This window comes from Syngnathus acus, chromosome 11, assembly GCF_901709675.1.
Source record: "Syngnathus acus chromosome 11, fSynAcu1.2, whole genome shotgun sequence".
Classification (NCBI taxonomy): Eukaryota; Metazoa; Chordata; class Actinopteri; order Syngnathiformes; family Syngnathidae; genus Syngnathus; species Syngnathus acus.
In genome coordinates, this window is record NC_051096.1 from 4989802 (window position 1) to 5000713 (window position 10912).

The 10912-nt window shown below is 44.9% G+C and overlaps 2 protein-coding genes across 6 annotated transcripts; one reads left to right on the plus strand and one right to left on the minus strand.

The window, feature by feature from the left end:
- Positions 1 to 575: 575 nt before the first annotated feature.
- zgc:91944 (uncharacterized protein LOC436941 homolog) lies at positions 576 to 6099 on the minus strand. 4 transcript variants are annotated; one of them, XM_037264478.1, is made up of 10 exons: positions 5985 to 6099; positions 5193 to 5631; positions 4820 to 4905; positions 4639 to 4749; positions 3951 to 4163; positions 3607 to 3760; positions 2916 to 2998; positions 2730 to 2825; positions 2548 to 2663; positions 576 to 2482 (listed from the first exon to the last, which is right to left on the minus strand). In XM_037264478.1, exons 1-10 carry the CDS (start codon positions 6064 to 6066, stop codon positions 2351 to 2353), a joined length of 1512 nt encoding a protein of 503 aa, XP_037120373.1. In that variant the 5' UTR covers positions 6067 to 6099; the 3' UTR covers positions 576 to 2350. The 4 variants fall into 4 exon arrangements, with proteins under 4 accessions (XP_037120373.1, XP_037120372.1, XP_037120375.1 ...); XM_037264477.1 differs by having other exon boundaries at positions 2548 to 2666; XM_037264480.1 differs by lacking the exon at positions 3951 to 4163.
- A 5-nt stretch (positions 6100 to 6104) lies between these two features.
- tmem54b (transmembrane protein 54b) lies at positions 6105 to 10830 on the plus strand. 2 transcript variants are annotated; one of them, XM_037264483.1, is made up of 6 exons: positions 6105 to 6702; positions 6781 to 6905; positions 8440 to 8636; positions 8752 to 8811; positions 9072 to 9263; positions 9994 to 10830. In XM_037264483.1, the coding sequence occupies exons 2-6, from the start codon at positions 6809 to 6811 to the stop codon at positions 10477 to 10479; spliced, it is 1032 nt and encodes a 343-aa protein (XP_037120378.1). In that variant the 5' UTR covers positions 6105 to 6702; positions 6781 to 6808; the 3' UTR covers positions 10480 to 10830. The 2 variants fall into 2 exon arrangements, with proteins under 2 accessions (XP_037120378.1, XP_037120379.1); XM_037264484.1 differs by lacking the exons at positions 6105 to 6702; positions 6781 to 6905 and adding an exon at positions 7813 to 7945.
- Positions 10831 to 10912: the final 82 nt, after the last annotated feature.

A 10912-nucleotide genomic window follows, 5' to 3' on the forward strand; every position in this document is an offset into this window, starting at 1 on the left:
AGTAGATTCAGATATGAGCCTCGAGGCTTTCTATTATTCTTACAAGATCAATGACTGACTTTGCAAAATGCCAAATTTGCCAGCGTTAATTTGGCCTTAAGGTACCGCGGTCACCGCACAAGCGCAAATTAATTTAATAAGACACATAAATAGAGAAACCGGTGATCACTTTCTGCATATTTAGAAGGGGGGGGGGGGACACATTTTTGGAAATGGTTACACAGTAAATTAGGGGCATGAGTTAGCTTGGGCAACTAAACCTGTGGGCGGTGTTTGATGGAATTTACAGTGACGGGCGGGCTCGTACGTGCATGCTGACAAGATGCTTGAAGAAATGAGCACAAAGGAAGTCACAAGGAATCATGGAATCAGAATTACAACACTTCAAAGTTACTTTAGCACGACACTACTGCCATCTGCTGTTGAGAAACTGTCATCTATTGTCATAAAATATAATACAGACACTAAACATGTCAGTCTCTAGCACATATAAATAAAAAACATGTCATCCCGTTGGGAACACGGTGTTCCGGAACTGCTCTCATCAACAGACGACAAACAGGACATAGCACCGCCATCGTTAACAATACTTTTATTGTTGCTTGCTGTCAGATAAAAGCAGATAGCAAGGAGCATAATAATAATAATAATATTCAGTTTTCCTTTGGAGGATGGACCCCCCATGAATGCTACAAGACACTGTATTATGAAGAGTCACAACAATGGTTGCCGTTGCCTTGTAACACAAGATTTCTCTTCAAGAATGTTGGCTAGTGCTGGACCGCATCACCTGGACCACCTTTGGCATCGGGAGGTAACGCCATTTAAGAAACATGGGCTGTAGTTCCGCAAATAGTGGCTACTCAGAGGCGGGTCATATTTTTGGAATCCCGTGCTGCTGTTTTGGTTAGCAACAGACTTCAAGTTACAGTTATGACAGGTTTTTTCCAAATATATTTGTGAGCAAAATGTTTATTATATATATGGACGGCCACTATTTGAGGAAATACGGTAAAATCACCCCAAATTTCCTTCTTCAGCTGTGTACCTTGGTAGGATGCTGCTGTTTTGGTTAGCAAAACTCTTTAATGTCCGTGTATGAGCTGAGGTATTTACAGTTACGACCCGTTTTTTCTATTTCTTTTTTCCTGGCGGGGAAAAAAAGGCAGGTATTTATTTATGTTTCGGTTCGTCCTAAGCGGACGACGTGGAGGGACGGCCACTATATGAGGAAATACGGTATATTACAAGCACGTTTGTCCATCTGATGAACATTCCGGGAGCGACTCCAGCAAGCTTGAAGTCTGCTAGTCATGTTTCAAGTTTGACAACTCTACAGTATATTTCTGCTAACGTCGTTAGTTTTGAAGAGAAGCGCTCACAAATGCGATTATCCTCTGGGTTATTATGTACACAAGCGTTATTATTACTATTAGAGTGAGATCCACTTTTGAAGTGCAGTATGCGAGCAAAAGCTTTTAGCTTATTCCAATAAGGAGGGAAGAAGACGGCATGGTGATTTTCAATCACACTGACGTTTGTTTTGGTGCAGAGAAGCTTTACAGGCTTGGAAAATGAGGTTAGATGAACGAGTGTGGGGGGGGTGGGCAACAAGAGCAGCATCGAGTTGAACAAAGATATGATGGATAGTCCTCGCTTTGTTCTACTAATAAAAAAAAAAAGTATAAATAGAACATCCTGTTTGGAGTGAGCGCGGATATGAAGAAAATCTCTTGAAGCTTACACACGCACACACACGCGCACATCTGGTGCACTTCTTCACTATCTTGATCCACCATTGTTGGATTTCCTGAGATTCCAGGTGTCCCTCAGGGCTTTGCAAATTCCAACATTGGCCGAATGATTTGATCAATCGACTCTTTGAGGTCGGACGTCAGCACCAGAGAAAAGAAAAACACACATCCATGCAGACGAGCTCTTTGAAAGAGTGTCTCTGACCTGACCTGCAGGCACTTCATCACCACTTAGCGTTAAAAAGAAAGCACGAGGCGAGAAAAAAAAATTAAAAAATACAAAAACAAAACAACGATTAAAATGGGTGAGGTATCCTTGAAGTATTTCTAAGGAATTTAGGCTTATTAATACCACCTTGGAATGCACTACGTATTGATATATGTTCATGTATATATTTATATATGTACGGTATATTGCTGTTAACATAAGCAGGATAACTTTCGATAAATATGGCAGCCTCTTTTCCGTCCGAGGCACCTCGAGTGAGCTTCAGAACCCGACAGTGTCTTCAGCTCCCTGAGGAGGAGGCAGACCTCCCTTTTTTTTTTTTTTTTTTTTAAAAGATTAAAACTCAAACGACATCACCAGCTTTTGGTCACTCTTCATCCACAGTTTCCCTTGTTGGATCCTTCTCTTTCTGTTCTGCCACCTGTATGGCGGGACTGGGGAGGGCCTCCGATGTGGTCCGGTCTGGTTGTTCCGCCATTCTCTGGGCGGATGCTTCTTCCTGTCAACAAGCAAGTGATTCAATTAAAATTCAACATTGATTATCATCCGTTCGCGTTAGCTTACCTGCTCTGAGAAACGTTGATTGACCTGATCGGAGAACTCTTGCATCTCCCCCTCTTCGCCGTTGGAGTGGCAGGTCGGACTAGGGACCTCGATGCCGTGGCTTTCCAAAATGGCGGCTTCTATACATACATTAAGGTAAATATAAGATATTTATTTAAAATATTTCATTCTCAAGCGCTCACCGATATTGGCTCTCCGCTTCATCTCCTTGCGGCGGTTAGCAAACCAGTTGTACACCTTTAGCGCCGTCACGCGCTCAAACTCAGACAGCTTGCAACCTGAACGCAAGAAGAGGAAAAAAACTGACACGCTACAACAATGTGAATATGTAATACTTCATTCACAAAACTCACGATGTCTTTCGATACCTGGTTTCTGGATGACTGAGTTGCAGGCGTTAGCGATCTCCTCCCGCTTCGCCTCATCGGGGTACTGATTCTCCACGAAGAAGCTTGGGGGAGGAAAAAATGATTCGAATGTTACAATCGAGACTCAAAGTTAGCGGATTGGAGCAACTCTGCTAGTTCTCCGAGTAGGTCATCTTGGCATGAATCCGAGGTACACACACACACACGCATATGTCCGTCCTTGGATCTAAAAGAGCTCCTTGGGATCAAGCACTGCAGAGGGCCCCGTGTGGTCTTATTACCGTGAGTGCCCCTAGTACTTACTGCACGCGTCTAATGGACAAATCAATTGCGCACAGTGGGTGGGACTGTTAGGGGTGGAGGTTAAAAGAGTCCGGGGGGTGTGTGGGATGAGGGGGGGGGACAATGCTACTTTGTCAGCATCCTTCTGGCCGGCCGAGAAAAAAAAAGAAGACAAGTCTATTCCAGGGAAGCAGAGGTAATAAGAAACTGCTTAATCAAGTCAAACAGGATAAGGCACATGCTCCCAAATGTGCATGGTATGCTATTTGCTGCTCAGAATTGGAAAATAAGGAGAGATTTGTTCAAGGGCTGTTTGTGGTAACACATGATGCTTGCTGTGAGGAATGATCAAATCGAGTTAAGGCTCCTTTGCAGTTTTGGAATAGCCAACAACAACAATAATAATAACCTCTCCATGATGGCTTGGCACTCCTTCCTCCAGGTGAAGCGGCTTCCGCGACGCAGCCTCAGTGGCGCCCCGACTATTGCCGGCCTGTCAGCCATGATGCCCGTCCGCCAGTCAGGTTCCTCCTTCACCATTGACCGCATCGATAAAGTTGCACCTGTTGGAGAATCGCATTTCGGAATAGTTATTATGATTGACATAACAGATGCCGATAGATTCCGCAAGATGGCGGCAAAGCAATGAAGCGCCACAACTGACTTCAATATGAAAATGTGCCAGTCTCCCGTGGCGATCCAGTATAAGTGCAAGACCGGGTTTGGTGATGAGAGGGGGGGTCCCAGGGTTACCTGGCTGGGCTGCACTGGCGGCGGCGGCGGCAGTGTACCACGGCAACAAATGCATCAGGAGCTCTCTCTGCCTGCTCCACACGGGGTTGGAGTTGGGGTTGAGGTTGGTGTTGGGGTTGGGGAGGCAGCCGCTCGCCCCCGCCGCCAGCCCGTCTCTGTCCCCTCCCCTGGCCCTGGGGCTCACGCTGTGCTGGCTTTCGCTCCACCTCAGCCCTTCAGTCAGGGTAAGATTGCAGACGTCAGTTTTAGGGGGCAAACGGAATTTGCATTGTGCCGTGTTGCGCAATCGGCCAATAAGAATTTGCCGTTTCTTTTTCATTTTGCCGTGTCAGCCGAGTGAATAGAAGCAAAGCGCTGTGGCCGCGTTGGTTCGGAACCACTGCGGAGGATCGATTCTTGTTATTGTTAGTATCGGCCCGTGTAGGAGGGAAAACCAGCACCAGAGCGGCTCCAGCATGAGAACTACAGCAAAGCTTCGAAGCTGAAGCAGGGTAAAAAAAATTGAAAGTAAAGATGAATGGAGAAAGAAGCAATGCGTGTGTCAAGTCAACTATTTCTGGGCATGACAAGCCAAATCAAAGCAGTGTGCGTCATCATCCGCATGCAGGAGGAAGTAGGAATTTGTTAGCAAGCATTCTTTTGGATCCCAGTTGATCTAGAAGCGTCTGCATCTGGAGCAAAGCCTCACCTGGGTTAGTTCTCTCCAGCAGGTACCAGCGGTAGAAAGCTCTGCGTTTGGAGTCGCTCATCTCCAGACCTTGCTGCAGCAGCCACTGCGAGATGTAACTCTGACTAATGCCTGCGTAGAAAAAAATAATAAAAAATTATGAGCATGTCAGGGTTAAAAATCAATTGTAGTCTTTTCTGACCTGTAACTTGTCCCACAATTGCCTGAGAAATCCTTCGGTTGTTGAGGAAGGTTTTGATCTCTTCTTTCACCAGGTTGCTATCCCTCCTGTGAAAGTTAAAATATATGTCACTGCACAGGAACTTTTGCACAGTGGTGGCTTACTTAACGGATTCAGTGAAAAGTCTTTTTTTTTTTTTTTTTTTTTCTTCCTTCTCGAGTTATCCCAGTACACCTGACCTGAATTAACGTGACTACACTTGTGGAGGAACAGCCTGCAGCTCTGGGGAGCTCAAGTGCCATTACCTGACGTTATAATAGTCTGTCTTTGTCTGCTCCTTGATCCTCTTCTATTCATCCTCACCCAGAGCTAATTCACGCTTGACCTTCCTCACCTCATGTATTCCTCCACCTTCTCCTCCAGGTCCCACTCCTCCTCCCCGACTACATCGTAGCTGAACGAGCGCTGCACAGCCACGCTCGTGGGGTACAGCGGAGGGGGCGAAGCTTCAAAGCTGTTGCTGGGGGACAACGCTGCGCCGTCCAGCCCGGAGGTCTGCGTGGTGGCCGAGGCGAGGGAGAGAGAGGAGGTGGACGACGAAGAGGAGGGCGCCGGGGCGGAGGTGGTGGTGTTGTTGTTGCCGTTGTTGGTAGTGGAAGGGGCCGGGTGGGAGTCACAGTGAGGCGGGCGGTGGTCCGGGTCGAGCCTCTCCAGAGACTCCAAGGCGTGGAGTATCTGAGGTTTAGTCATGCCGGAGAGGCGCAGACGTTGGAGGAGGTCGATTTGCTCAATGGTGTAGCGCGGCTCCACCCCGCAGCACTCCATTCGGACATCTGCACAATTGTTGAGCACACACCACAAAATTAGGTACGCTTGTGAAAAGCAAGATTTTGCCATCGTGGAATACCAAAAATTCTCCTCTCAGTAATTCAATATGGTAACCAAAATAGTTAAACAGCTCTAAGTATATACATTGCTATTTTGTGTTTAAAAAAACATTAATTCAAAGTTTCAGAAGTCTGAATTCACACATCTTCAACGAGACAAGCTTGCCACTCTTTCTAAAAGTTGAAACTTCCTTTGCAAATGGCAATAAAGACAACAAATTCAATATGCTTTGCATATCATTATAGAGTGACAAGAAGTTGCATTTAAGCCAAGAACCTCCAGCCCTCCGCTATCTTACCTGGTGGAGGGGGCGACCCGGAGAGGCGCCCCGGGAGTGGCTCCGTGCTTCGGGTTGCAGCGGGGACACACCACTGTCGCATGGCTCCGCTCGGCAAATAGTTCCGCACAGCGTGGACCTCCTAAATACAGACGCGCTGCAGTTTATCGCAGTGGATAATCGCCCATTAGCATGCTGTCAGACCGACAGCTCCGAGATGACTTGCCGGATGGCTAAATGAGCTAAGCTAACGCCGCTAACTAGTCTGGTTCCCTAGAGCCTGCTAGGAAACAATCCGTCAAGCTATCCGTTATTGCGCGAATAAAATGCGGAGGTCAACTAGTTACCTTTCAAAATAAAAGCACATTCCTTGTCAATTTTAAGGTAAGGATTTTAAAACTTGATTGTGTTTTGAAAAGCAGAGGAAGCGATGTTGCCACGGTTGTTTAAATTGACGACGCTGACTGTCTCGTCTCGGCTAACTTATTTAAACTTGCACAATGGATGAAGAAAGTATCGTAATACAGCTAATAAGTGTAGTTACACAGTAGTAAACATGATGTCTAGTCAGGTAACGAACAAGAATGGAGGCTGTTATTGGCGGATTAGCTCCGTAGCTAGCGTAGTTAGCTCGTCGCTAACTAGCACCGGGGTGGTCCCACGGCGGTCTCGCTTACCTCTCGGCAGCGGTGGACGGACAGCTGCCGCCGGCTGGCTGGCTGGACGGAGACCACTGCAGGTGGGAGAACCCGTCAACAAAAAAAGTATCTCTCCTTCCCAAGTTTCCCGATCTTTTTTTTTTTTTTTTTTTTTACAGCCGGGCAAGGAGCACCCACCGCTGGGTCATGTTGTCTTTGGGCTATGCAGCAATACTGTATGCAAATACAGTACAAGGAGTCTCGATTTATGACCCCCTCCTTCACCCGACACCACCGCCGTCAAGTACGTCTGGATTATTATGACTTCCGGTTATGCTGTAAACACTGCACTGTCCACCCACTTAGCACAAAAACACAATGCACAAAAATACCTCAAATAAACTTGGTTTTAGGTATAAAATGCAAAAATAGATCAAATCCAAACTGAGTGGACATTTCCTTGTGTGCACAAAGCAGATCAATTATCTAATTATCTAATGTCTAATGTGACAAAATGGGAATTTATTACAGTAACTGGACACGGTTGTACTATGTGTGTCGTGCAAACAGTCATAAATCACACTAGACATTTGTAAGTGAGGAGTTTGTGACTATTAATTGTCTCGTTTTTAAATTTCTCCACGAGACGGTGCTAAAGGCGCAGTTTTGCAAGGTGCCTTTCTGATTAGAAACGATTTGTCATCATTATTTCTTTAAAATGCAAACAAAACATATTGAAATGAATCATGTTCATTTAAAATGCAAACAAAACATATTGAAATGAATCATGTTCATTTTGGTCATGAAATATGATTGAAAAGTCATGTTTTATTGTTTTACAAAAATGAACATTAAGAAAATTCCAATAAAGAAAAATAGAGTGTACCTAAAAAAAATTCAACTGAAACTTAAACAGGGTGCACCTTTTGAAACGACTAACAAACAGGCGTGGCATCAACAACTTCACCTGTGCTCACCTGTTACTAAATTAAACCCAGACAATGACAAATTTCCATTCCCTTTCAAAATAAAACTAAGGGCTCACATCGACTTATTAAACCACTTTAAAAGCATTTGTTGCTCCACTCCTAATCGTATTCTAATTTCAACGATAGCCAAGGATGGCAGTGCTTGCATAAAACAGTACATTTTTAAACCCCCTTTTCAGAGATGTCGGATTTTTTATTTTGAAGATCTGTCAACATGCTTAAGCTGCCTGACTGGTCATGTGTGACTTGTTTCGTTGAAAGTGGGGACATGACATGCGGTCCTTCTTTTAACACTTAAAGCTTTACTGTAAGCCAACGTAAACGAATGGTGACTTGATCAAGATGGCCAGAACAGGTATTTGACATCCCATGGTTTTGATCAATTTTAAATATGTCACAGGTTTATATATATATAAAAAATAATATTGTCAGGGTGTGGCTGTGGTGTGCCCAGAGGGGATGAAGTTTATGGGAACAACTACACTCGTTTAATGTAATTTAGTATTTACCGGTATTTTTAGTGTGTGTTTACATTTAAAGTGTGCATGAGGTTTTATCTCAATTTAATTTCATTCTTGAAAATTGGCACCCCAATAAAAATCAACCCAAGTTAATGGTAATACGTTTTTTGCTGTATCTAATGTTGTCCTGTACTTTTTAAAATGGTCTTTTTAAAACGGGCATTGTGTAGCACCAGTCTGTGTTGCTATCATTAATGATTAATGCGAGCGACATTTCTGCGTGTCTTTGACCTGTCTCGCCTGTCTCCGATCGATACAACAGCGGGACGTTGAACTGGGGACACCGCCGCCGATGCACCTGATTATTTAAACATGACTTTCTCCGCAGGGGTGTGTTGCGCCAACCTGGAGGAGCCCACGGCTCTGATGAAGATGGGCCTCAGCATGGTGCTAGTGGGCCACGTCAACTTCCTATTGGGAGCTCTGGTACACGGTGTGGTACTCCGCCACATCAACCTCCACAAGCAAGCTCGTGCCATGGAGTATGCCATCTCCAATGTGGTGGCTCTCGCATCTGGATTAGTGGTGAGACTACCACTAATTTGTCATTCTTAAATTTACAAATGGATAATTGCAGAAATACCTTTTTGCTCCTCCGTACTGGTCAGGTCTTAACTTTTTTTATTTTTTGTCACTGCAGGGGATTGTCATAGGAATTCTTGCTATTGTCCTGTCCAAAAACAAGAAAAGCAGAGTCCTGGTGAGTACTGGCACTCTCTGATTGGTGGAAAAATATGGGAAGTATGTTTACTATTATGACAAGTTCTAGTCCTCAGGTTTCCAGTTCGTCTGTTTTGTCCAACAACACTAGTGTTGCCTTGACACATTGAGCACAAATGTTGTTTTTCCCAGAACTGTGAACTGCACTAACAAATCAAAAATTTCAATAATCATAATACAAAAATAGAAAGAATGCATTTCAAAGTGCTGTGAAAACTTATATGCGTGTGTCAATTACAGACATGGTCCCTCTTCAGCAGCAGCTTAATATCGTCTCTCATGGCGTCGGCGTCCGCCATTGGCCTCCTGGTATCCGTGGTGAGGGCAATCATCCACGGCGGGCGGAGCCTGCTGACGCACTGCCGCTTCCCAGACGCCGTCGACTACTCCAGCGTCACCAACGAGTGTCCTTTTGACCCCACGCGCATCTACGTGAGTGAGTTCCCACCATTAGGATTACTAAGTAAAAGTAGTTAACTGTTGAGATTTGAATTTCTCACCTTGCAAAACAAACTAACCCGGAAGCATAATAATTATTCCGTGTAATTAATATTCCACAAATATATCAATATTATATAGTAATCAATAATATACTGTATTTTCCGGACTATAAGGCGCATCTTCAATGATTGGCCCATTTTAAAACTTTGTTCTTATATAAGGCGCACCGGACTATAAGGAGCATCATTAATGCATCATGTCAGATCTTTAATCCAAATCAAATCATTCTCCATTTTATCTTTTTTATTTCAACTTCAGAAGCAACAAATGACTTTAGAATCACAAAATAATGATCCATTGTCTTTTTGATTCATGATTCATAGTCTTCAGCGGGCCACTTACGATTGATTTCATGACACAATGCTTCGGGCCAGTTTAAATTTAGGAATTTGGTCCATATATAAGGCGCACCGGACTATAAGGCGGCTTTTGAGAAAATGTTAGGTTTTTAGGTGCGCCTTATAGTCGGGAAAATACGGTATATGAATGATAAACAAAGTAGTTCTTAAAACACAACTTAGCTACTTTTCAGACGTGTTCAAATCGACTCTCAGACTTGTGCATGGCATCAACAGCCTCACTTAAGTGGATGCGCTCAAGCCTCAGATTGAACCTCACTTTGCGGTCGCTGTCTAACGGGCAGATGCTCCCCTCCTATTAGAGCACCACTCTGATCCTTTGGGTGCCTCTCATCGTGACTTGCGTGGTCCAGCTGATCTTTTCCGCCCGCTGCCTTTCCGTGTGCGTCTCCTTTCTGGGTTTGCCCTGCTGGCCGCACACGAAGCGGCCGAGAGAGGCGCGAGCGGCGATCAAATCCACGAGGCCGCTGGAGGAACTGGCTCAAGAACGTGTCAACGAAGCAAAGCAACCCAAAGAATCTCCACCTTCGCTTCCTCCCAAGCGCTACACTGAAGCCCCCAGGAGCTACAGTGAACCCAGAAGATTGGTGTCCCCACCGGTTCGCCACCAGCCTCCCCCGTACTACAGAAGCGTCCCCCCAGCAGAGAGGCGGCCTCTTCACCAGCAGCCTCGTCGGGAAAGAGGGGAAAGGTCACGCAGCACAGAGCAGGGGAGCCAGCAGCGACCTCCAGAACAGCGCCACCTACTCGAGAGAGGTGCCCTGGAACGATCTAGTTTCTGGATTTAGCCAAAAAGTGGACCTTCACACTTCAACCTGCATGAATCGGCCACTTCATTAGGCACACCTGCACAATCTAATCAAACCTGAACATTTATATCAACGTTTTTCCATATACTTTTCACGTGCAGTTGTCCCCAATGTTGTGGTCCAAATGTGTGTCAGTATTAGTGATAATAATAATTTGAGTCGTCATTCCTTTCAGCAATTAAATGACAAAATATATTTTTTAACTGTCTGGAGTTTAACTTTCAGTTTTGTGCCTGACGTGTTGTACCTCGTGAGGGTGTGACTTCAGCACCATTGTGTGTAGCTGTTTTATTTATTTCCTTTTCAAAATAAACATTTGAGATATAGAGAGTCATGGTGCATGTGTGTTTGCTGACAGTGACTTGACAGGAAAGACTGGTTGCACACTTGCGCACACGCCCATCCGCATTTG